This window comes from Gavia stellata, chromosome 12, assembly GCF_030936135.1.
Source record: "Gavia stellata isolate bGavSte3 chromosome 12, bGavSte3.hap2, whole genome shotgun sequence".
In the NCBI taxonomy this organism is placed as follows: Eukaryota; Metazoa; Chordata; class Aves; order Gaviiformes; family Gaviidae; genus Gavia; species Gavia stellata.
The window spans coordinates 14421502-14448367 of record NC_082605.1 but is presented as its reverse complement, the minus strand read 5'-3'; the positions used below and the strand labels follow the sequence as shown (position 1 = coordinate 14448367).

General features: G+C 45.4%; 1 protein-coding gene across 1 annotated transcript in view; it reads left to right on the top strand.

Annotated features, from left to right (window-relative positions):
- Positions 1-1039: 1039 nt before the first annotated feature.
- GRIP2 (glutamate receptor interacting protein 2) overlaps positions 1040-26866 on the top strand; it is a 282859-nt gene continuing 257032 nt past the window's right edge. The window contains exon 1 of the mRNA XM_059823165.1: positions 1040-1094. Within this exon, the coding sequence (XP_059679148.1) occupies positions 1040-1094 (55 nt within the window). The remainder of the gene's footprint in view (positions 1095-26866) is intronic.

The following is a 26866-nucleotide window of genomic DNA, read 5'->3' as shown; positions in this document are numbered from 1 at the left end:
GGCATTGCAGCTGCCCTGTGCAATCCAGGTGGTGCCAGACGCCAGCCTTCTGAAACTGGAATTAGCTCATGCTATCCCAAGGAGAGCTTGGTCCGTAATATTTTAGATTCTAGCAGACGTTGCATATAATATTATCACTCTCACAAAGGGAGACAGAGATGCAGAGTGAGACTAGCCAGCCAGCTAATAAAAGGCCTAATGAAGAGCAAAAAAAGCTGCTAGTCATTGCAGAGATACGTTGCCCCCAGGAAATTAAAAACATGAATACCCTGGCATATGCAATAAATATCTCTTTTGTGTCTGTGTAAAAGCACCGAAACCTCTGGAATATTAAGAAATGAGAAAGATGCTTTTAAGTCATGTCCCCCTCCCGCTTCAGCTGCTTGCAAGTGGTGGTGAAAAAGATAAGCTAGATCAGCCTCACTCTTGGGCAACTTTATTTACCAGAGAACCCAACTTCAGAATAAATACATGCATCATGGAGCACACCTGGGTTAGGACCGTGAGACAGCTGCCGCTCATTAAAGGGAAGAGGTGCCAGGTTAAAGCCGTGAAGGGAATGTGGAGTGTGACTAGGGTGTTTTCCATACCTTCCCGGTGCACGTATTTCTTCAACATCAGCTGGCGGTTGGGACGCGCAGAAACGCCGGTACGGGTCAGAGCCCGGTGCTTGACAGCAGGCGGGGGCCCCCACTATCTAAGCAGAGCCCACCAGGGGAGAATATATAAAACACGTGTATACAATTTGTCCTAAACGCCCCCCGCCCCCGGTCGGCCTTACTCTCGCCATCCGCGGCTGGCGGGGAGCGCACCTGCGCGGCGGGCGGGCGGCCGGTGCTGCGCCCCGCGGGGCTGTGCGCAGGCGGGGGCGGGCAGCGCCGCTCCCCCCGCCCGGCCCCGCCGCCGCCGCCGCATGCACCGCCCGGCAATAAAGCGCCGGGGAGCCCGGCTGCGCTCGGCAGCGCCGCTCCCGCCGGCCCCCCCGGGCCCCTAGAGCCGTGCTTCTGCCCCGGGGGGCGGCAGCGCTGGCCCTGCCGCGATGCCGGGCTGGAGGAAGAGCCTCGCCCTGTGCCTGCAGCGGATGCAAGAGGACGGTGAGCGCGGGGGGGGGGGGGGGAAGGAGGGCTGGAGATGCTCGGGTTTACCCTCCACCTCGCCTTTTCCTCTTCTTTTTTTTTGGGTGTGGGGGTGTGTGTCCCCCTGGGAGGGGGCAATCCTCTGCTGGCATAGAGCTCCGCGAATGAAGGGGCTGGAGGGGGGATGCTCTTCGTGCCGGTAAACTTTGCCGCAGCAAACCTGTCCTTCCATCCCCAGGCTTGCTTGGTCTCTGCTTTTTTTTTTTTTCCTCTCCCCCATAAGTGGTGTGGGGCAAGCCTGAGCGAAAGGTGGCTGCGTGGTCCTTTCTGGACATTTAGAGGGGCTTGCAGCATCTGAGCTCTAACTTCTAAAGCTACCAGTGCTGCTTTCAACTGGTAATTCTTCTCAGTGCCCAGCTCCAACTGCGGCTTAAGGGGTTTCCGAATTGCACAGAGGATATGTTGTGGTAATCTGATTCCTATTGTGCCGCTTACTGTTGCGCACAGTGACTGTGAATTATTTTGTTTACATGCTGAAGAGTGTGATGTTAAATAAATGCTGGACCTGCAGCTCAGAAAAGTCGGGGGAAGACATCCACAAGGTGGCACAGCGCGAGGGAGGTTTAAACCTCGTACTCCGGCTTTATAAATGAACGGGGGTGAGAGTGGTGGGGAAAGTTAATGCCTCGGGAATGAAGTGCAGTTTTTATATGCTCCCAGAAGGCTCAGGTGGAGGAGCTGATCTAGGATGGGCAGGAGCAAGTAGGAATGTGTGTCTTGCTAACCTCAGCTGCTTTGGTGCAAGTGGTTAACAGCAGTTTTTTCTTTTGCACCCCTTCCCCTGACTGCCTCTCTAGATAGCACACTGGTAAACAGACTTACCAAATACCTGAAGTGGCACTGTTGCATCATTTGGTGCGAGTAACGCAAAAATCGGGGAATTCTCTGGTCCTGCTGGTTAATAAGCACAGAGAGAAATTGTGCTGTTTGTCCTGACACCTTACAGGGCACCTGAGTTGTTAAACTGCTGAGTCTTTCTGATGCTGCTTCCTTGCTCCTATTGCTTTAGGAGAACACCATCTATTTCTGATGTTTGACCCCTCTGGGATCATGGCTTTCCCTCGGAGACTCCAGCCACCTCAGATAGCTGTTAAAAAATCTTGTCCTGTAGGGGAGTAAATGAATCCCTTGTTTGGCACACTGAGACCTGTCAGTGTGAATTCAGCCCTATTATGGTGCAGTGCTTTGTAACGCTGCCCTGCTGCAGCTGACAGGGATGCTCTTGCACCGCTGGAGTGGGGATGGCTTTAGGAGCCTTATAAAATGTTTACAGCAGTGAGCTCTTGATGTACAGCTGTACTGGGTTAGCATGTTTGCCAGGTTGCTCTCTCTGTGACTTCACGTGTATGTACTGGCTCTTGTTTCTGGGGTCTGTGTAATGCCTTTCCTCCTCATCTTCCTTACCTCTGGCTTCAGTTCTAGCACTGCAGCGAGTCTGTGACTGGTATGCATCCCTTCAAATATGTTGGGCATTTTCCATAGTGACATTGCATTTATTTCCACGGGTGGCTCAAGAGCACTTGGTCTTTGGAAGTTACTATTTAATTAATCACAGAATGGCTTATCTGGAGGAATAAATCTTGCAGGCTCGAGCTGGTGTGCTGTGTAGAGAAGGTGGTATATGCCTGCTAAACCATGTGCTGAGTTTGCAGGGAACTTCTTTCCTCTTTCCCCAAAGTGGCCGGTTTGATGGTCGTATTACAGCATACGACTCTGCAGGGGGAGCAGAGAAGGTATTTGGTAATGTTTTTGTAGCATTGCAGTGTTAACAGGTATGGTATGGGGCTTAACTGGATGCTAGAGAAGGTTTCACATCATGTCATGTACAACAACACTGCCAGGAGATCTCTGCAGGGTTCTGTTCAGATTTCAGTTTTGCAAACCAACCTCCAACCAGTCTATGAAGAAATACTGACTTCTGGTTTTTTTCCATATTCAACACAAGTTATGTCTGTCTTGTCGGCATCTCCATGACTATGCGGATGTGGTAGTTTGTTTCAGATATCAAAGCTGGGGAGCTTCTCCCCAGACATGTGTGCTCTGGCCCATCAGTGTGTTAACTTCCTCTGAGGACCGGAGTACTGAAGTTTCCGAAGGAAATGTCCTGGCATTCAGCAGGAGCACATTTCTGATTAGAAGAGCGGTATATTTTGGTTACTGAATATTAATGTGATGAGCATCTTGCAATTTGCAGCCATTCAGTGCTGTGTTGGAAGCTTCATTAATCACAGTTGGTATTCAAAAGGTCAGCTGTGGTAAGTCACATAGGGAAATGCAAGATATGTGTGAACTGTGATGAAGTATGATTGCCATTTCAAAACACCACCCACAATGATTTTCCTTGTGCATGTTTTGCCTGAAAATTTCTATCCCTTGGGGGATGGGGGTGACTCCTGACCCGTGTGCAGAAATGCTCCATTCTGTAATGTATTGTGCCCTACCACAAAAGGGTTGTACATGGGATGTGCTATTCCTTCTTCTGTTTCTTGCAGGAAAAAAAGAATTGATGTTAATAGCTTGGAAATTCTTGGTGGAAAATGTGTTCCCTCCAGCCTGAGTTGATAACAGCCCTGTTACTCCCAAGTCAGGGGTTTGATTTGTGTCTCTCTGTGTAAGTGTGGGGTTGTCTCGGATCTGTGAGCGGAGGTTAGAGTATGCAGCCTGGCAGTTCTGTCCATCCCTGTGTATACAGAGCTGTGCAGCCAGATTTCATGCTGATGTACATCTCTGATAGCTGGTCCTCTCTTAAGGCACCGGAGAGAAGAAATTGGCCATGCCAGACCCTTTTTCATCCCAATTTTTCCCCCTTGTGCTGCTGTCCTTTATGTGAGGACTGCAGGATTTGGACTGTATCCTTGCTGCTCCCAGGCTTTCAGTAGCAAAAGAAGCAAAGGCTAGTTTCTGCCTTGGGAGCATGAACATATGTGGGCAGGTGGGAAAGTCTCTGGAGATTTTGGCACATCTGAGTGGATGTGGAAACTGGATGCCTAGAAAGGATAAATATCTGCAGACTGAGCAGTGGAGATGCTTTTAGCCTAACTAATGAAAATAGGTGTTACCTAGATTGCGTATGACTTGTGTAACATGGGTCGCAGTAGTGGGCAGACACCCTTTGCTAAACTTAAGACTTTTTTCTGCTTCTACTGGGAGGGAATACAGAGTTTGAGTGTAAATTTAGGTTGTTGATACAACTCCCCTTCCTTGCCCAGATGGCTTTCCTTCAGTAAAACCAGAAAATTTGACTCTCTCCTTAAAACTCCAATATGATGCCTTATTAAAAACAAAACAAACCCCAAACCTTAAAGACTGATGGAATGGGATTATAAAAAGTGAAGCGAGTTATGCGCCCCTTGCATGAATCATGAGGCAGCTGGAAAGGAGGGAGGGAAAGGGGCAACTCAGACCAGCTCTAAAAAGTGATAATATTGCAGGATTGCGTTGCTGCTGTTTGCTTCCTTCCCTTGTATATGGCTCTGTGTTGGTTACCTTGGCAACAGCTGTAGGAGCATATAGGGGCATTTTGCTGCTGTACGGCCATGGGCAGAGGTGTCCCATGGTGCGTGGGGAAAGGGAAATCCTTTGTGGTGCAGGATTTGTTGAGGGCAACAAAGTAAAAACCCGTTGCAAGATCTCCCTTTCTCGCCTGCCTTATCTTGCTGCAGATGCAATTTGGCAGGAGTGGGACCCTGAGGAAAAATTAGCAGGGGGGTGGTTTTTCATGGTTTTGGCAGAGCTATTTAAATTTTTATAATGGGGAGGTAAAAATATCACAGCAGTCTGTCTTGAGGGGGTTTATAATGGCTGGGCTATAAACATCAGCTTTTTATTCTGTCCTCGGAACAGTGTACCGGGATGTTTAGCTCCATAGCTGTGAAACTATGATTATGACTGGAAATGGGATTCTTCTTTACTTAATCACACACATCAAGAAGAAACAACCAATAAGATGGAAATTTGCTGGTTTTGCATGATTAGCAGAAAATTAAAAGATCTTTCATTGAGTTCAATGTTGTTTGTGATATGTAGAATAACTAAAATAGAGTAACTGTAAAAAAAAAAGTGAATTGTCTTTTGCTCGCTTACCCATAAACATTTTGATTTTGCAAAGTGTGTGGTGTGCATAACTTGAAATCAGTTGAACTATTCTGCTGCTTAAAATTAAGTGTTTGCTCTTGTGCTTGCCACATTAGAAATAATTCAGTCATTCAGAAAGGATGCTTTTGTATTTATCGAGTCATCTTGGAACCATCCTTCAGTGCCAGGTTGAGTCTGTTCAGTTTTAATATTTTGCCTTACAGAGTCCTTTTGTCCAAACCTACAATAGCATGATCTATTGTACTGGCACTTACTTTCAGTAAAGAAATTCAACTGGATAGCTGTCACTTAAATAGTGTGCAATTGAACTGCTCTGTAGTTGAAGGGCTGTTATGTCTGTCTGAATGCAGTGTATTAATATATTCCTGCATGTGATACTCTTACTTTACAGTGCATCCAAGCTTTGTCAGAGATGAGGACTTGCATACGCAGTGCTCAGGAATTTACGGTCTGCTGTTTGTTGGTAATACTCATTATACAGGCCACTGCTTTTAAACAAAATGTAAAAATAGAGGTTCTGACCCTCCAGTGAAGTGTGGTAGGGAATTAGGATTGCTTGAAGGCTGTGGTGGTAATGCTTAAGGGATAATGTTCATTCATCAAACTGATGGGACAGCCAGAGCAAATCCTGCTAGGCTTTGATGGGGTCTTTTTCGTTCATTAATATGTTGATGTGGATTTAGCACCTATCAAGTGAGGGAGTAATAGCTGTACCCGAGCGCTGTGCTTGCCTGCTCCCCTCCTCGCTGGCTGTCACGTTGTGCTGAGTTTGGGCTGCTGCTTTTGATCCTGTACTGCTCATTCAGAGCTAAATTTTATGACTGTGAAAGTCCTTTACAGCTTGGGGATGAAGCCTCAAGGGTTTTACAGAATGACTCTAAAGCCTCATTGGAATTTGATTAAAGACAGAGATTGATCAATGTTTTGCTTTTTGAAGTGGTCTGCCAGACTTTACAACCTGAATGTGATCCTGTGTTCACAGAATTTGGCCATATGAAACTTTACAGACATTGTGCAGTTCTGCTCTCTCCCGCTTAAGCTGTTAGACTATGTAGGGCTTCTTGCAAAGGAGTTTTTATTAGCAATATTGAGCGATGATGCTCAGTGCTGAGCAAATGCATCAGCTGCAGTGGTTTGGCACGCTCTCCCTTTAGAGGTGCCAAGGTTGGAAAGTGTGTGGGGAGCCTCTCAAGAAGCTGAAGACCTTGATGGAAACCATGAATTGTGGTAGCCAGGAGAACTTTGGAGTGAGAAGAATTGCCAGACCTGTCTGGAGTCAGGCCATGCTCGTTGTTCTCCAAACCTGTTGGTGTTGCTATGGGCTTGTGCCAAGCATAGTGGAAAAGCATGTGGGCAATTCCCAGGAAGTGGACGTGGTATTTGAAACTGCTCCAGTCCTGAGCTGTCACTGCAGCTGCTGACCCAGAGGTCCTCTAATGCTCTGGGTTCCACCCAGATGAAGGTTGCTCAGGTTAAACCAAGGTGTGTGGCAAATCTGAGGCAGATAGTTTGTTCTGCCTTTTTTGGTTTGCTGTTTGTCTCTTCTAAGTAGACACAAGTGCAGAGGAGTTGCCTAGTTACACCTGCAGCCAGACCCTTGCTGGGTGGATAGCCAAAGGAGGGCTCTATGCCAGGTTAGAATAAAAATGACTATTTTGTCAATTATTTGACTTCATTATAATGGAATAAAATTACTTATTTTGAAATAGAAGTGAATTTACAGAGGTGTAAATATAGTAGAATAATTATCAGGTCATAGCTCTACTGAAATTATCCCTTTGTAGATGAGCCCTAAGACAGTGAATTGGGCATTTTTGGAGCTCTGCATCACATAAATGGAGCCATCTCTTTTAAAAGCCAGTCCTAACTGTTGAAGCTCAGAGCAGTGATCTACCCCTGAAAGGCTTGTGTAATGTCTAGAGCAAGTTGAAAACTTGCTGTGCTTGTCTCGTGATGATCTCTTCTTTTTTTCCCCCAGGAGCCACACATCTCCTGCTCCAGTGAATGTTGATGATGACCCCACATACATGGGCACTGCTCTTGCATGCACATCTTAGGCCAAATGTAGTTACACCATGTGTCTGTGTTCCTGTGAAACCAGTGGATTGACACTGGTGTAATGGGATCAGAGCATGTGCAGCGTGTGACCTGGAAAATAAATCCTATGCTGATGGCCTCTGTCAGAAATGGTAACTTTTCTGCAGTGCTTGGCCTGGGTGAACCACACACTGGGATAAAACATCTCCTCTTGGAAGGGTCTGCACTTTGTCCAGTTATACTTGATCCTCCCATGGACTTCTTTGAGAGGGAAAAGTAATGAAGCTTTCTATTTAAAATTCAAGTAGGGTCATTTTTTTCAGCCCTCTTATTTTGCCAAAAGAATGAATTACCTTTTTTCTTTCTCCTATTCCCCCCCACCTTTGTCTTTGGAAGATGAAGGAATTCAAATAAGATAACCAAAACAAATAAATTCTACAATTATGGTGATTTCCCTGTTACTGACTTTCCCCCTCATTAATGTTAGATGAACTTGGCATCTAGTAATTACTGGCTTTTGTTTTTGAGCCAGAACTGTTTTCTGGCTCCAGCGAGATTTGCTGATTCCACTGAGATAGCATTGGGAGTACTGCTTTCCACTGGGAAATTAGTTCAATCAAATGTATATTCCTCTGACAGCTTGGGTATTTTGCATCAAGACCACTCTGTGTTTAAGGAGAAGGGGGCTACCATGTGCTTTTTGAGGTCAAGGAAATGCCATGCACTAAGGTTTGGTTAGATTCATGTCTTAGCTGTGTATTTAAGTAGAGGTGTCAGTGACCCTGCCAGCTAAACTGCTGTGTCTTGATGAGTAGAAACCTCTTGCTGAGGCTGCAAAATAAATTCAGTTCTACACTCTTCAAGTTGTTGAATGTCGGTCTATAAAGTAACATGCTTTTTTGCTTAATGACTTTATTTCTGCTGTGAACAAGGCATTGCAGAGCTTTTGTTTTAGCAGTTATATTAACCTTGGCTGCTGCTTTCTTCCTGGAGTTGGAGGCTATTCTAAGTATTTATTTAGACTATAGGTGTTGTCACCTTTTCTTGTACATGTGATGCTGTTTAGTCATCTTGGTGACACTTCATTCATCTGTGCAGAGAAATAAAGGTCCTGGCTCACATTTAAGTGTTGCCTCATATAACCCAAGAGGGGAGCTGCTACTAGAGGCAAGGATTACATCAAGCTTGAGAAGTCTCATTTGGGTCCTGTAGGATGGAGTTGAGATTGGCCTCTGGATTTTTTTCTCCTGTCTTTTATTTAAAAAAAGAAAGTCTTTTCCTCTGTTCTCGGGGCAAAGTTTAGGTGATCCTACAGTGCCTGGCACAGCAGACCCTGTCTTACCTTTGGCTCCAGTTTGACAAGAGCAGTCACCACAGAAGCGGTGCATAGTCCTGTGGGGGGGCAGGAGGGCTTGTCTTCATTTGTAACCCCTTGCAGCAGAGGCCTTAAAGCTTTAGCAACAAATGAGATGCAAAGAAACAAGGAGAAAAATAAAAGAGAATAAGGCAAACTGTCAGGCAGTGTGACAGTTTTACAGAAATTAGCGATGCTAACTTGCTCTTTTCTAGCTTGGTACCAGTGTGCTTTCCTGATGCAAATCTAGTCCTTGGTACGTGTTTTCCAGAAAATGATGATGTTTCCAGGAGTGGGGGCTCCCTCATTAAAAAACAACTTGCCCAGATCCATTGCTTTTGGCTACTGGGAATCTGGGGAAATTCCCTGGGGCTGTCACAGTGGGATGAATTTAACAAAGAGCTGGGAGGATGAGTTAGTAAATATTCATAGCAGCTTGTCTCAGGGCTATGTGTTAATCCTGAACAGAGTGCACTATTGGGAATGAATATTTTGTTTCTAGATTAAATGTTCTTTTGCTTACTTTCATCTTAAAATAGGAGGCAGTCAATCTCCTTACTGTACAAGCAGCCATGTCCATAAAAAACCCTTAGGAACCTCCCTTTTGTGGTGGGAGGGTAGGTGGATCTGTGCGAGGCAGCGAGCAGTGCTGTGGTGCTGCCTCTCAGTCTCCATCCTCCTTGGGAGCATCATCTCTTCACCCTTCTTGCATCTCTGGTTTTCCCCTTCAAGCTGGGGATGTACATGGTGTCTTTGGCTGGTAGTCTTCAGTGACTGGAAAAAACCTCCTGTGGCCAGCAAGCTTTGAGGTCTTGTTCCTGCAGGATGCATCCCTCCAGGTCTTAGGAGAAGAGTAACTGATGTCTGTGCTTGGTGAAGGACACAGCTCCTCAGTGCTGGTATGTGGTTGACCTGCACACTTTACGTGTAGGATCTGGACATAGTCAACAGCTCCTTGCCTCTTCTGTACCTCAGTATCCAGAGATGATGTGGTCTTGTGGATACTATTAATGCTCTCATTGGTCTACTTACTCCTGTTGATGGCTGAGGTCCTTTAAACTGCATGAGTATTTTTTTTCCTTAAATAAAGAAGTCTTTCTAGACCAGTAAGAGGGAATGGGGAGTGGAGAAACAAAGCTAATGCTCAGCCCCAGGAAAAGTGAGTGAATGACCAGTGGCAGAGCTATTAGCAGTGCTGGAGGAGATGAAAGACAAGAGTTGCTTTAACTCTGCACTGCAGAAATCCAATATAAGTTGCTGGAGAGTGAATGAGGATGAAAGAGAAATAACTTGGTGTTCCTGCCTTTTATATATTTTTTTAAATAACACTTGCCAACAGCTTTTGAATAACTGGCTTAAATTGGTCTTTAACAAAGAAGTCACAAACTGTGGAGGTTCCTTCTTGGTGGGTTGGAAGGTAGCTGTGAGTAACATATTTGGGCTCTGTCCCCACGTGGGGTTGGAGGCTGGTGTGCTGCCTCTAGGTTGTTCCAAATGAAAGTGAAGTTCAGGCATGCTGCAGATCTCATGGCATAAATTTGGATGAGATGTTCATGCTGTGAACATGATACAACTTACTGGTCTTATTTTGCTACTCCAGCATGTTTCATGGGCTTTGTGTCCTTTTTTTATATCCCATCCAAACAGTTCACACTGGCACCTGGTTGCATTAAATAGTTGCTGTGTTCCCCAACAGATCAAGTTGTAGTCCAGTGGTAACTACAGCAGTTCTGGTGTGGCTGGCACTTTTTAATCAGTTGGTTAGTATTGAGGATAGAGCTGCAGGCCTTTTGGTCCTATGCCTACCTCTGTTCCCAACTGAGTGTAGGGCTTGGAACAAAGTAAAATTATTGTTTAGTTTCTCAGAGTGGTGGTGAATTTTTCTCTGTCAGTTGAAATTAGTGGGACTAAGGAGTTCTGTACCAGTCTGCAAACCTCTGCATGCCACGGTCTTCGTATCTGCAGAACATGGCAATGACCATACTTTCAAAGTTCTTCATGCTCAGGTCAAAACAGATAACAAAGAAGTTAGTGACCATAACTTAATGGCTTTCTCTGCTTAACATTTTCATGTTCAGAGCCATGGCAGCTGTGCCAAATATTTGGCAGAATGACTGAAATATGGTAGAAAATGCTTTTCTAGCACAGGGCTGAAAATCTATTGCAGCACACAGCTGAGTAGAACAAAAAGTTCTGTTTAAGTGGGTAAAAATTTCCCTCTGCAATAATGATCTGTTGTGAGTTTACCAGCTATCTAATCTAGTTTCCATCCGTTACATCAAGTGATAATCCTCTAGCAAATTAGGTGCTGTTAGCAGTGTTTCTGTCAGCCTGGGTCTGGCTGCACATCTAGGCAGCCTGCCTTTGAGGAATTTCAAAATTCACCCTAATCAGTCATGCTGCTTCCTCAGCCTCTGGAGACTGCATTTCAAATGTAACACAGCTGAGCTGTCTGTCTTGCTTGTTTAATTGTATTTATTCTGCTTTTCCTCCCCCCACCCGCCAAGGGTGTTTGGCCATGTATAGAGATGGCTCCTGGGTTGTTTTTTTGGAATAGCCATTGTAATTGACTTTTTGGCATATCCTGTCCTACTTTAATATTATTCCTTTGCTGTCACTGTGCTTATGCAGGGGCTTGTTAGTAAGTGGGCTGGGGATCAGAAAGCAAAAAATTTGCAAACCAGGCTGTGATGCTCGGTGTCTCTAGGGCTCACTGGCTGTAACATGTCCTCGCCTGAGGATGGGCTGTGCAGCAGGCGTGTGCCTCCAGCTCGCAGAGCCAGGCTTGCTCTGTGATGAACCCTGTGCTGCTCTGGCAGCTGGCGATACCTCTGCACTTTGGGGCTGCCCCTTGCCAAGGGTCGTGTACTGCCCAGGAGTAATTCAGTGACAGGCCACACTGCAATGAATGCCATCCAGTTTCTGCCTCTGAATAATTAAGAGGGAGTATGGCTTTTGGCCAGGGAGTGCTGTCCTCTGCCACCCATCTGCTTCCCCAACTGTTGCTTGAAGCAGCTGCTCCTCTCCAGGGGCTTCCTGGCAGGGCAAGTGGACACCAATTCCTGACCCCCCCTTCATTGCCTTGCCACTGACTTATCTAGTGAGCTTAAAGTCCTCAGGGTGCCATTTTTCTGTGCTTCTCTTCTCTCCCACAAAATCATGCCATGATGTTTAATTACAAGCTGCAACACTGGTGCTTGGTTTCATTGTGGAGGTGGGAGCGAGGGACAGGAGCTGGAGGAGTGTGGAGTGAGGAGGCTTGTTTCACTGTTATCTCCCTCTGCAGCTGTGAGTTTCTTATAGAAATCCAGCTGCGTAAGAGCAGGCTATAGGCTGGAGGTGCCGTTCAGCAGCGTGCAAGGAGAGCAGCGTTCAATTACGCTGCAGGGAGATCCCTTGTGCTCGGGTGTTGGCACGATGGGCATGCTGTCAAAGGCCCTGCATAGAAGTGGAGGATCTTTTCAGCAGGGTGTAAAGGAAAACCACTGACCAAGCAGCCCTTGCATTACAGGGGCAAGTGGCGATGGCCACCTTTGCAGTGTCTTAACAGTTGAGGGATTTCCTCTGGATAGGAACATGAGCAGGTTTTTCTAATGTAGATCTAACTCTAGGGTAAATTGGCTCTAGAGGCTTTTCATAACCCCTAAGTAGGTGCAATATCATTATTGGCTGTGCCCCTGGACAGTGGGGTAGTCCCACTGTTGAACCTCAACACCAAGTAAGCGAAAGCCAGGAAAACACCCTAGAGTTGTGACAGCCCCCAGCTTTGCAAACTCATCTCTGGACGCTGTGCCCCGCTGTGAACCCTACTTCTTCACCCACGGCTTTCCTCATTCGGAGCTTCCTGCTGGAGCCCGGCAGATTTCCTTGACGAACAACTGCTCTGAGCCAATGTGACAGTCAGTGTGCGAGTCCTGTTTCCCATCTACCTGTCACCACCTCAGCCTGCTGCTAACCAGCTGGGTTGGTTAGCCACCAGCAAGCTATGAAACCCTTCAACAGTTTTGACACAGTGAGTTAGTCAGGCTCGTGAGTTGGAGGTGAAATAGGCCCTATCATACAACACAAATACTTTGATCTGTGCTGTGAGAGGAGAGTGTTGCTGATGGTGTTTTGGAGAACGTTATGTGAGTAAAGGGGCAAAACTCTTTGAAGAGGTGTTTTTCTTTTTTTGAGATACTTACCTCTATTTTTCATGCATAGGAACTTGAAGTAGAGTGGAGAATAACAATTTCTGTATGGGTAGGCAGAGTAGGAAAACTCATTTATGCAGCCAAGTAAGCAAGGGAATGGAGGTGGTTTGTTAGACTGTGCCATGGCTGGATGGGTTTATTAGACAGTGCAGCTCTCTTCTAGTGTATGAGATTGCTATTTCACTGCAAGAGAAGACAGACATAGATCTGCCCAACATCCACAAAAACTCCTTCGTGGAAAGGTGTCCTCTTCCCAGGAGGCGATTGCTTCCCACCAAGAGAGTAAGTCTATCTTCATGGCTGACTGTGGTGACCCAGAATTGGAAGGGACCTCTGGGCTCCGCTTCCCATGTAAGTGAGACATTAAAACACCAATCACCCAGGACAATACTGTTTCAGGAGCTTATTGATTTTTAGCGGAGGGAAGTGAGTTAAAATGATGAGTCACTGACCTATTCGAAAATGAACAACCTCCTCAGTGTCACTGGGAGCTGGTAATAGATCATCCTGGACAAGAGCTGGTGGAAGGGGATTAAGGGGTCCCCTTGTGCCTGCCGTTGCTCTACATTGTGTGTGACTGCACTCACGATTTCTTTTACAGGTGAAGAAGCAGCACACTTTATATATATAAAGCCAACAATTTCTTGTCAGTGTATTTGAAATTGTAAAAGTCTAATCCTTACTAGTACAGCTATAATTGTTACAGAAAAAGAAAGAATAATAATGTAGTTAAAACTGTTATACATTCCTGTTACTCACCAAGGGGAACACAATGTTCATATTGATGGTTTCTTCTTCCCCAGTTAGGATCTGTTTGGGGTCATTTTTGTTTGCTAAGACACTTTCACACCTTTGCTCATCAGTCTGCAGCTCCAGGTTATGTTAACAGCTTATGTGTGCTGGATGCCATTTGTTCTCTTCATTACCCCTACAAGTGTTTTAGTCCAGCTCCAGGTGTGCATTTCTTTAACTGATTGTGGCTAAGTTGTTGGGAGCTGAGGTCTCCAGTGTCAAGTCTGTGCCCCACTGCTTGCCGTCCTGTGCTGGTGTTCCCCTCTGCTGTATCTCTGCTCCTCAAGTGTAGTATTTCTCTGCACCGTGTCATCACATTGGTCATAAATATCTCATTCTTTATAGAATAACTGCTTGTTACAAATGTCAATATAAAACTATGGTTGTACCATAGAGATGTACAACAAAGCCATAGATACCTGGTCAATTACAGAAATTGCTGCCATGGCTGAATCAAGTAAAACAAAGCTGTGGGCAGGTCAAGAAAAGCTCAGACAGAGCACGCCTGGGGCGCCTCAGCACTGAGGCCTTGCAAGCTCAGTACAGAGCTTATGGCTGGTTACTGGCCATGGCAATGCTGTATTACAGAGCTGCATGGTGACACTGCTGTAAGCAGAGAAGGTGCATTGGAGAGTCATCGGCAATAAGGAAAGAGAGGCTGACACTGTTTTATGCTGGGAGGCAAAATCGGGGATATGTGCCCTGTATTTAAGGGTGGCTGTGGTCTCTTTATTGACCTGCTGGCCTTGGATGTTGTGTCCTTGCTGCAGAGACCTGGCAGTGATGGATAGCGGGGCTGGAGCCAGTGTAAAGCACCTCTCCCATTAGAGAGCTCCTTGTGGGGGGGTGTTTGAATTATCTTGTAGGTGAATTCCCTGCAGCTTTTCTTCTCTGCCCTCCTTGCTCCTCCCTGTCTGGGCTGAGGAGCTACTTGCTGCTTCTGGGCTTTAGGTAGCCACAGGAGGTGTGACGAGGATTTGGAGAAATAAGTGACTGCAGGTCTGGTGGCCTTATTAATTTATAGAATACTCTGGGATCCTTCTTTACGAGAGGTGATGAACAAATGTAAAAGCTTGATTTTTTTTTTTAAACTGAATAATACTGTAATGATTTTTTCTTCTTGTAATGTACATTAGAATTAAGCCCATGCTTATTTGCTCTCTTGCTATTAAAGTTTCAGTCCTTGTCTCTTGGTCACTTCTTTCCTATCTCTGGTACCTGCACAGGGCTTTGGGATAATAAAGTGACAGTCCGTTACTGAAGTACCTTTTATAGGTTTTATGCCAAGCCATGACTTTGGGAGTTCAGTCAGTGTTGTGTGCAGATATAATCAATAAAGCTCCTAGTTATGTACTTTGCTATTAAGTCTTAGTTCATTGATTTAAGGAGTTACCAGGAACTAGGGAAATAACATGGTTAATTAAGTTAATTGGATTGTAAGGTCTACAGGGATTGTGCCTTTCTGTCTGCTCTCTGGAGCACCTCAGACACCTCTGATCACTATAAAATAATGACTTTTTCTTTCCGCACACTGGCAGTTTAAACTATTTAGTTGCTTTAAAACTATTTGCATTTCAAGGCAACTAATTTCTACATGAGCCATGGAGTTACAGTTTTGTAGCTCCTGGCTTTGGAGGTCCAGGTAGAGGTGGAGAAGGGAATTCTTAATAGGGCTCAGCTAAATCATCTCAAGGAATCTGGATCCTTGTATTTGTTTGCCAAGATGTCTTGCTAAGTGGTTACCTGTGCTCTTAGCAAAAAGCCTGTGGGACAACTTCTAGTGTGTTGATGTTTTATGTCTTGGCTTTTGAGTTAATTTTAATTACATTCTTCTTGCTATCCAGCAAGGCACACGAAGAAATAATATATCAGGCTCTAAATAAATCTATTCTGTGACATCCATTTTTCAGGGAAATAAGTAAACAGATCTCCCCCTGTCTGAAATAGAAATTTATTCTGGGTATGTGAAGTGAAATCTAGCACAGAGGTATTCTTCTGGAGCTTGTATTTCTTCTAATTTATAGCTCTTCTTCTTTTCCAAGTGAATTGGAGACTTAAACCTCCCGTTATGGGTCTGTAATTTATGTTTTCAGAATTTTATGATTGTTATCTTTCAGTGTTTTTTATGAAGCTCTGCTGCGGAGGTGCGCAGATAAGGTTGTATATTAAGTATCGGACAATTCACAAGGAGCAAAACTGGGATTATAAATCGCCAGAAACATTATCCCTCAGCATGAGCTTGTTCTCATGTTATTTCCTAAACCTCTTTTGAAGAATTAGGGAAGACGAGCTATGGAAAGATGGACTGGATGAAGCTATTATGCAGTGTCTGGAAAACTGTACTTGGGCTTACCTGCATAGTGATCTGTTGTCACTGTGGACAAACAGATTAAGAGTCCCTTGGCATCTGTTGAGGGTCTAGTAAAAGTCAACCTTTTCACTAATGACCTATTGAAGGAAAAGAGAATATGCTCATTGCATTTTTAAGATGGCACCAAGTTGTAAGCTGTCACAAAAATATTGATGAGTAAAGCATGGGCTTGGTGACCTCTTGAGACACCTTCAGGAATATTTTCTGATTCCTGTGACTTTGTGGGAAAAGCAAGGAGCAAATGATACTGAGGATGCTTGAGGACTGCATTTGGTCCTTGTATGAATCAAGGCTTCTTGTTCTTCTCCTAAGTGAATACTAGGGAGAAAGGGAGATGAAGGGAGAAAGCACTTCTGTGCTGCTTGGCAATGCACCGATCAAGTGAAGAAAATTCTTGAAATCATATTTATCTAGTAATTTATCTTGAAACTATCCTTTTCAAGTTTTAAATTGTAGACCTGAGCTATCTGTGCCTTCTGTGTCACCTTTTCTGGGTGTCCTGGGACTCTTTCCTTGGTTTCTGTGGGACTGGAAACACAGGGATCATCAAAACCTGGAAGTTAAACAGGTGTGGGGTTTTTAATCCAAAAGCTCAACATATTTTAGGAACCTATCTGCTGCCCCAAATCCAGATGTGGGAGCAACTTGGCATGTTTCCTTTTGGCATGGCTGTTGTGTTTCTCCTACTGCTGTTTTTCAAAGTGAAACAAATTGTCATAGAAAATTTTACTATTTCCATAGTATGATCTGTGGTGGTATAAATGACCCATTCCCCCTCTTGCCCACCAATTGTCTTGTTAAGAAAATGCTTAATCCTAAATCTTGCTAGCCAAACTTATGCGTAATCTTCTGCTGTATGTTGATATCAAGTGGTGCTTTTAAAAATTAATTTCTGTATGAGGAACTTGGTTTTCAGTATTTTTTTAAAATACGAAATGGAAAGCAAAGATTGTTTTGTATGTGGTTGGTTGGTGGGTTTTGTGTTGGTGGCTTTTTTTGTCCTAAGAGAGGAAATACTACTTTACAAAAATGCCTTCCTTGAAAAAAGCCAACTTATTTCTTCCCAGGAGGATGCAGTAACTGCTACATGTGGTTGGTACAAAAATCAGAGGTGTTAAAGAAATGCTTATCCCAACAGTAACTGAACTCCATGAGGACAGGTTTTCTGAAGCATCTAAGTATTGCATGGTTGGAAGTAGGAACTAGGAACTGATGTTGTATGTGTGGTGGGTCGGTGTGTTTTGGTGTGGGTTTTTTCTGCATGTGGATGTGTGTTTTAAAATCTTGCCTGGAAACACCTGTATTTGCAGAAGCTGGCTGTCACTTGAATGAATGACTGTCTCCTTGTCTGCTGTGCCTGATGCGCGGGTAATCTTACTGTCATCAATGGCAAATTTATTGGGTGCACTGTGATTAGATGGAGGGCAATGGAATTGTGCAAGCAGTGCAGTGTACCTTGCTCTCTGTTGCGTTGCCATCCCTGTGGACAGAAGGAGCAGGAGAGGATGCTGGGGTGGTCTGCCATCAGTTCATTGTGATTTTTTTGGCAGCGAGCATCTATTGTTCTTCACTAGTTCTCTGCAAAGCCACAATGAGATGTGTGACCAGACATACAAAGCTTGCCCTCCCTGGTGTTTAAAGCTTCCTAGGTGTTTCTGCAAATGTGTCTCCAATTTCTCCCTTAACTTACCCTTAAGTCCCATTATGTAGGATTATTCCAGCTGTTGCAAGAAGCTCCTCCAACTAGCTAGGACAGCTTGTCTGTTTTATCAGCTCTTCTCAGTGTTAGCAAACCCCTTTTTCTCTCTCATTTCCACTGCCTGAATGTTACAGGCTCTCAAATTAGTTTCGAGAGCTTGAGGTTATGTGTGAGCTGAAGCAGGGCAGGGGAAGTGGTGCTCCTGGAGGGCAGGGTGAGGGTTTGCCCAGGGCTCCTCTGTTTTGCCTCCTAGAAACCTGTGGACACCATGAGTTTCCACTTCTGTAAACCCAGTGGAATACAAATATCTATGGTACGAAACAAGGAGTTTTTAGCTTAGTCTTCTGGCTTAAGTGTTTTAGATCTAAAGAATTGCGTTATTCAGGCTGCAGTCTTGCAAATTACAGGCAGAGCTGAACAAGTCTGTCCCTTCTTCCCAGGCTACTGAGTCATCTGGGAGGCTGCTGCTTTTCTCTCTCTCAATAACTGATAACTGTTTGGTCACATTAAAGCACTCCTGTGAGCAGCATAGGTGTTCTTCCAGCTTTATCCCGATGGTGCAGTGCTGGTGTAGATACAGCCAGCTTTCAGATGGCAATCCTGAAATCCTCTTTTCTGGTAACAGTAACGGCTGTCATCACAACCTTTATCCCAAGGGACACAGTAAGCATAAACCTATTTCTGTTTTAACTCCCTGTGCACACAGAAATGCCTTGGCTCCTAGATATCCCTCTGCATGCAACAGCTGCTCAAACTGCAGCTACATCTTGGGCTATGAGATGTTCTGGATTTACCCAGCCTGCAGGAGGAGGGGTCACTAGAAACCTCACAGTGGGATTCCTGTAGGAATGACAGTGCTTGCTTGGGTGTTGCAAAAGTCTTTATGTTAGAGGGATAAACACCAGTGCTAGAGAAGGGGAAGAGGCCACAGGAAAGGAGATGAGCAGAAGAGCTGGTGCTGATCCCCTTGCCCAAGACCAGAAGCTGCACTAGGCAAAATGCTGTTGTCAGTGAGCTATGATGGAAATCCCGTGACATCTGGAGGAGGAATGGCAAAGTGCTTCTGGAGGAGAAAGATTGCTGGTGAGAATTGAGAGCTCTTGCAAGTACATTGCTCTTGAGCAAAGAGGAACTCAGAAGTTGAACCCAGTGAATGGATGTGAGGTCAGGTGTATTTGTTCGGTGAGCCCCCCAGTTCCCCTTACTTCCATCCTGAACACCTACAGGAGGGAGCCTTTTCAAGTAGTCATTTTACTTTATCTATATGCGTAGGCTGTCTCAGGCAGAACACCAGAAATCCCTCTAAAAAAAACAAGAAGAAAGAGAATAGTAAAGCACCTCCAAACTACTCCCAAGCGCTGCCTCTGCAGTGGATACAGCTTCCAGCAGCACAAATCGCTGCATTGCAAACAAGCAAAACAAATGGAGGAACTTGCACCTGAGTACTGAAATAAGCTGCGAAACTCAAAATAAATCCTTGGAGTAGCTCAGCAGTAGTTTGTTTAGGTCTCAGGATTGTTTGGGGCGGGGAATGAAACAAGATTTAAGCACTAAAAAAACTTGAAGTAGCCTTTCCCCACCGTGGGAATTAGTTTGCAGCAAACTGCTTATGTCTGGTTGTAAGATTTGGGCGTGGAGAGAAGGAATATCAGCTTGAAGATACTTTGAATTGGCTTAGTAGACTGAGCAGTGCAATGTGTCTCTTCACCTGGAGTTTCCCTTTTGTGCCCTGGCACCACCTCGGTCTGGCTTTGCAGTAGGTATTTCAAAACTCCTTGTCCAGAGTCTCCTTATTTAGCCCATCGCAGTAGCATTTGTCATCTCTTCATGGTGAGCACCAGAGATGCCATCGCTGCACAGCAGGCCCCCACTATGTGGATCAAGCCTTTGCCTGTCCAGGGCTACTGTGACTTGAACAATTTGCCAGCCAGGTTGTCTCACTGCCCTGCCTGTGCGTTTATGCAAGGTACTTAGCAGTGCACAATAGACTTGAAAGCTTACCTGTCTTCTGCTCTCGACACCGGCAATGCTGAAGTGTCTAATGTGACTCATTCCACATTATTCTCAAGGTTGTTATGGACGCCTTCTGTGGAGTCTTCTCATTTTTTATGGCTGCTTGTCTGCTAAGCCCTTACATCTTCTTTGTCAGTGTCCCAAACCCCTGAAGGACACTGTGACCAGAAAGAAGATGCCATCTAGCTTTCTCAAGAGCTTCAAGGCTGGGACTTGAAGAAATGAGGCAATAGAAGACAAAGGCTGGGAGGAATGCAAGAAGGTGCACAAGAGTTTAAGTACAAGCTGCTGGCTTTATCTTATGATGGAAAGATGGTGGGGTACCTTTTCGAAATCTTTGTTGCAGCTTGATAAAGTTTAACTTTATAACAGTGATGACCTAGTTATTCTGTCCTCCAAAATGGCCCATCCTTTCCTGCCTCCTTGCCCAAATAAGAATTTTAACATTCTTAAGCCAGTGTTGAGAAATACAGTTATAACTCAAGTCAGAGGCAAGGTGATGGGAATGTGTGAGGATTGCTTACCCCCTCGCGGCATGCTACCTGACTGTGGCATTGCCTTGCTGCTCAAGACTACCTTGGCCTTGCTCTTGTGTACCCTTGTTGTTGTCCTTGTCTGGCTGTTGAGCATCATGGGACAGCCAGTCTGAGCTTGTCTGCTGGACGCCAGTCCTCTCCCAGCCCTCTGATAACACTTTCCATCTTTTTTATTTGTGTAAGGTTTTGAGACCTCACGTACACCAGCATCCTTTCAGCTTGCCAGATGCATGTAGCTACAGCACTGGCAGTTTTCACTTGCTGTCAGCAACACTTACTTCTTGGATTCCTTTTTATTTTTCCCCAAAACTTCATTTTAAGCAGATGATTGGAGGCTGTCCCTGTTGGCAAGCTCCAAACAAAGATGCCATAGGATGGGATTTGTTTGCTCAACTTTGCCTGTCTGCCCCTCTTCCTCATTGCAGAAGGGAAATCGGTGGTTTATCTCCTTTTTCCCCAATCCAGATACCCAGTATAGCCATGTGAAGCATGTCTGCAGGGGCTGCTTCCCCCTTTGGCTGTAAAGGGGAGCTGGGGTGACTACCTGAGGTGGAGAACCACACACTGCAGAGTCCAGCTCTCTGGCCAGGCATGGTTGGCAGTAAGTGATGGGAGTAATAAGTAGGCTCAAACCCTCTGTTAAGACTAGGGGTGCTTTAATGAGGCAGGTGGGTGTCCCTGGCCAGAGAGCCCTTTTGCTGACTTTGAGGCAGGAGAGAATGGAACTGGACATTCAATAAATGTGAAATTTGAGTTGTTCTTCAGTGGAGGCTGTGATTAGTGATACAGACATGCCAGTCAGTCCATTAAATCCTAACCTCACCTACCAAGTCCTCGGAGACCTCGCTTTCAAAGCAGAAGGCCTGTGAAGGTGGGTAAGGGCAGGAAGACATGAATGAGGGGAAGATTCAGTGTCCCAAGTTGGAGCAGTGTCTTGGCTGACTGGCAGATTGCCTCTTTTATCTTTGTTGGCCTACTCAAAAGACCAACTACTTGGTGTAAATCCCTGCCCTGCTGCCTCCTGAAGATCTTCATTTAGGGTAGTCCCTTCTGCCCATGTTTCCTCTAGCATACCGCAGGCATCAGTTTAATTAGAAATAAAAATTGAATTAGTGTGGTCCCTAGTGGATCTTTCAGAGGTTTGGCAGCAACTGTGCAAATAATGTGTATGCAGCTGTTTAGTGAGGGGATGAGGTGGCTGTTATTCCTCTTAAAAACTGATCAGTGCTGTTCCTTGGGTATTGGTCTGAGCCTCTTGGACAGAAGATGAGGCAGCCCTCTCCAAGGCTAGCTGGGTGGCACCTTCTCAATGAGACTGGGAGAACAGTCTCCTATCTGGGAGAATAAAGTTTACTCTTCTTGGTCCTGTCTTATATTTTAACCTATTTTTCTCTAAGAACTTCCCTCACAGTCGTGCTTACAAGTTTTGGGTATGGAAGTCCCCAGTGTTTAGCACCTAGTGGAAGCTGTAAATGGCACTCTGGCTGTACAGATCTAACACATGTCAATGTTATGTATTTGCTTGGGGAAAATATACATTGCATCTGCTGGGCGTAATTCACTATAGTGGATGCAGGCAGGATGCCACTGCACCAAGGAGCTTTGCTGTAGCTCATTCCAGTAGTGTATTTAGTTGGTTTTTGACAGTAAATGAATTGATCTAAGTCTGTATTGGTACAGTGGGAAAAGTAGTCTGTCTGCTGGTGGCTCCGATGCTTGTCATCCTTTCCTATTGCTTTTCATTTACAGAAGTTCACGTGCTTTGCTGGGCTCCCCCCAGAGCTATGTGTGCATCTTGGCTCTGTTAAATGAGAGGGGCAAGCAAGGTGTGGTGAGGTGAGGACCTTGCCTAAGGAAGAAACATGCCCACAAACCAGAACCAGGGAGTCCCTCTGCAATGCCAAATGGGATTAAATGCTGCTGTACAGCTCATCTTGTCACAGGAGGTCAGAAGTGATGCCTGGTAAACAGCCACCTCTGTGTCGTGTATTCCCCTTCCTCATCACCTCTGTCCCCTCCTGAAAGCTGAGCTTGGCTTTTCCTTTGTGATAAAAGCTGATTAGGGGAACAAGATATCAGGGAGGGTTTTCAAGTCCAGATTGCTTGATATCTAGTCAGGTATCCCCAGGCTAGTGTTTCCCATATTGTACATCCCCTTTGCTGAGCCTGCTCTGGCTGTGGAGCCTCTTCTCTTTGCCCAGGCAGTGCTGGCTTTGCAGTTAACTGAATGCTCGTCCCAGGCAGTGCCTGGCTGAGTTGGAGCCGTGCCAGGGCCTGACCCTAAAACACTGCATGCAGTAATGGTGTGAACTCTTTTTATCTTATGTTGGAAATTCATGTCCAAGCACTGAAAGCTAGCAGGGTGGGGTTTTTTTTAAGCTTACAACCCACAGCTTTAATCCACCTTGAAATGAAGAGTGAATAAATTTCTGTTGTCTTTATGCCCCAGGGAAGTCTGTGTGTATGGGAAAAAAGAAGGTTGGAGATTTCAGGACTTTGTTGCATGGGATTAGCTGGGAGGCAATAGGGACCTTTTTTATTCTGTTGGTAGTATACTGAGTCTGTAAGGGTAGCAGATTTGTCCCTGTTTGTATCTTTTGAAGGATATGTATCTGAGAATGGACCCATCCATCAGGAGAAACAAGTGCTGTTGCACACCTGGTTGCTCCTGCAGGGTCAGTAGGAACTGAGCAGGTCAGGCATGTCGGTAGCAGGAGGGCCATAATGCTTGCTTCTGTGCTGCCTCTAACAAAGCTCACAGTGTCTTTTCTGTAGACAGATCCCACCGTCAGAGTCCTAGGGTGCTGCAGGGCTGGACGTGTTGCCTAACTCAGTGCTGCTCCTGAATTCTATAAAGTGGGTGGCAAACAGACTGGGCTGCAGTGTTTCTAAGCATGCGGCTCACTGGTGGAGGCGTCCAGCTCTGCTTCTGTTCCTGCGAGTGGTGGGTCACACTGTGGGGCAGTGCCCAGAGCCTGGGTTCCAGCATGCAGAGTGCCTGCACCCAGCCCCGGGACTGGCTTGCCCTGCTCTGTGCTTGGTGTGACGCGTTGATGCCCGGCTCTTACTCTGTGCTTGTCCTCCAGCCCTGTGCTCCTGAAGGCATTAATGGGCAGTGAGGAGACAGGGGGAAGGGATGTCTTCAGACTTGCTGTTGAGACTTACTGTTGCTCTCAGCCGACAGCAAAAACCTCATTGGACTTGGAGGAAGGAGGACTGGAAGAGAATTTGTGTCCCCAGAGCATTTGCTTTACAGCCAAGATTGGCTTGCACTTTCCCCTCCTCAGCTGCTAAATGTCCCAGGGTAAATTTCCCGGTAACGGAGGTTGCTGGAGGGGCAGCAGCCTCACAGGGCAGTCAGTGCTGGTGTCTCCCATCCTCAGCATGGCATGAGAGCAGTGCGGAGAGCGGTTTTCCATTGCTCTTTGGTACGTCTCGCAGGAGACTGCAGCAAACTTTTCCTTGCCTCTCTCTTGTGGGTTTCATGTCTGTTAATAATTTCCCTCTTCTCAGGATTTTTGGATGTATGTGTTTTGTGCAAATCTCAGTCCCTCACCACCTTCGCATCGTGCCTAAGATTATTTAATAACACAAAATATCTGTGTAGAGCAGGGCTGCTGGCTTTTGGGCGATGATTGTATTAGCTGTGCTGCTGACAGCTCCTTTATGTTTTGTGCTAGAGGGTTGCTTAAACAATGAAATAAGCCCCTCTGGAAAGAGGTAGGAAGGCTGCTGGTTGATATTTAACACTTGACTGCACAAGGAGGGCATGGAGAAATCAGGCCCCTTGGGAAGGTGCCATGCACGAGGCCCACACAGAAAAGATGTTGCCTGGGTCATGGGCTGGCCACCCTCATGGCTCTGTCAGGCAGCTTTGCCATGATGGTGAGCACAACCCCTGGGTGATGCTGTGGGAGTGAAATAGCTATTAATTGCAGCAGTCTGGTCCTCTGGTTCTGACTTGCCAGGGTTTCCTGAGAGATTCGCTTTACCAGGTCAGGCTTCTGGTGTATGAAGCACAACATCCCATGGTGGGCGGTGTATGATGTGGCTAATCTTGTTACGTCATTGTGTAATCTGCTGGGCATCTTCTGTGGGCAGTGGGTGATGGTCACTCCATACTAGAAAATACATTGCAGAATTGGGGAGTATTCAGAGGATGGAAAAATAATAATGAAACGGAAAAACTTTTTTGGGAGGAAAGAAAATTAAAAGTTGCGAGTCTACCCCAAAAAGGAGGTGTACAAGAAAGGACATCAATAAAACTTATACTGTAACGACCAGTCTAGAGAAGGCCAAATGGGAGTGTTCAATCTTTCTGTTTTGGCAACAGGGAACAACAAAGGGGGTGTAAAATGTTAATGGAATAGTGATGTTTGAGGCTGGTGAAGGAAAATACGTCTGTAATGAGGAAGGAAGGATAGATCTTTTTGCTCCAAATACAAAGAAGGCCTGGATGGCTCCCTCCCTTCATGGTAAACTCATTTCAAAATTTCCAGGTACTTGTTTTAATTTAATTAGAAATTTAAAAACTCACAGGAAAGTAATATGGAAGCATTTGGAAGCATGACTTTTAATGTAAGTGTGTGTGTATACATATATTGGAATTTAGGCATTCACCATATTTAAATTGAACTGAATCTAACCAGCATGCTGAGTCTAATCTCTAACATTGCTTGCTTCCCAGCATTTCTGCTGTGTCCTGTTAACAACAAATTTTACAAAGCAGTGGGATGCATCTCGCAGGTAGGATATGGAGAGCTGGAGAGATTTGCCCAGGTTGCAAAGCTGTAACAGCACCTGTTTTCTGATGGCTTAGTAGACCATACTGTCTTCCTTGCAGGGATGACAGAGACCCCTTTGCAGCCAGAAGCTTTGCAGCACTCGGGTTTTAGTGTAAGGAGGTTTTTGCTGCTTTTATGATCTTGGGGCAGGTTTTGGCTGGAGCAGTTGGAGGTGGTGTGGAAACTAATTTTTTCCCAGACTGCTGTTGTTAGGCTGTGGGTTTTCTCTCCTTTCTTTCCTTCTATTGAGCTTGGACTTGGAAATAGCTCCTCACTGAAATAAAAGGTGATCTTGAAACTTCATGGCAGCCACATTATTGCTTAGGGTACTACTATAATGGTCGTTGTAGCAGTAAGGAAACTGGCAGCTTTACTCTTGCTAGTCACTGAACTGTAAACCTAGTTTATAGCTGTATAAAAAGCGGCATTAAACTGGTCATAAATTACTTGGTTTGCTGGGAAAGCTGTTAGGACCATTCCTGTCCCATGGAAGAGGCACTTGGTTTGTGAGGGCAAGTTTAAATACAGCTATGAAAAATAAAATAAGCTGGTTGTGTAGTGCAAGCAAGAGGTTGGTGTTGGCTGGAAGGAGTCAGTGCTAGCAAATCTGGAGCCAAAATAAGCGATTCGGTCAAAGTGGATGAGTTTATAAATCCTTACTGGGCTTTGCCGTTTCTGAGCAACTCTGGGTTGGAGGCTGCCATGGCTTCTGCCAGGAGCAGTGTAACCCACCCAGTGCTGCTGGCACGGAGCAGAGTGCTCCCGTGGCCACTTGATTTTCCACGTACAAAACTGGAATTGTATTTCTACCCTCCTATCACACTATTCTCGGTATGGAGTAAGATGTTTCAGGTGCATGCTGAAGACATGTGCGGAGTTCACTGCATCTCCTGGAGCTGCTGCTGCATGAAGGAGCAGTGCAGTGCGACTTGCTTACAACAATTGCCTACAAAAGGCTTGTCTTGTTATCTGCTGCTTGTCTGTGTCTGCTTTTGTACTGGAAATTTCAGTGCTAAAAGCTTCCAATTAAACTAACATGTGCATTCAGTGCTGGGAGTTAATTCGAGGTACATTATTTAATGCTCACAAATCCACAGCCTTTTTTAATCATCCTAACACACACCAGTGCTCTCCCCATTCAGGCTGCAGCTGTACAGTGCATGGCTTGTGACCTCCAGCTCACATGCCTGGGCTGGGAAAGAGCAATTGCTTCCTGAGTGCTGTTGAGCAAACATTTCTGAAGATATGAATAAAACAAATTACATGTGAATAAAAATAAAGTGCCAACTCTAGGACATGGAGAAAAAGGAGGGGGCTTTTCTCACAGCTCAAGCTTACTAGACAGGGCTGCTGAAATGCTAGACACTTTGCTTTCATTCCAAAGGTTCATCTTTCTCTGTGCCTGAGTTGCCCTGCTTCATGTAAAATGGGTCTTCAAATCAGTTTTGTTAAATTGCTGCAAAATCCTGTGTGGATGCTCTTCAGTTGATTTAATCTTGGTTTATGTTGATTTACTTTCTTGCCAACTTTTGCTAAATCCATTTGAGACAGAGTTAAATCAACTTATGAGTGTCCTTGCAATTTAATTAAATCGACTGATGTAGCTAATGTAACTGATTGTAATTAAACGCAAGCAGCTTTTATATAAAAGACAAGCCCTGAGGGTGTTCAGGAAATCCCATCTCATGTTCCCATTAGCCCCTAAATGGAGTTTGCTCACAATTTACCACCTCTGCCTCTGATCCTCGTCCCAAAGCAGAGATCTGCTGTGTCAGGCCATGCTTTGCATTTATGATAAACACCATCCCTGGTGGCTCAGCCCCATGGCTCTGCCCCGCCGCCTGCCATCCATTCCA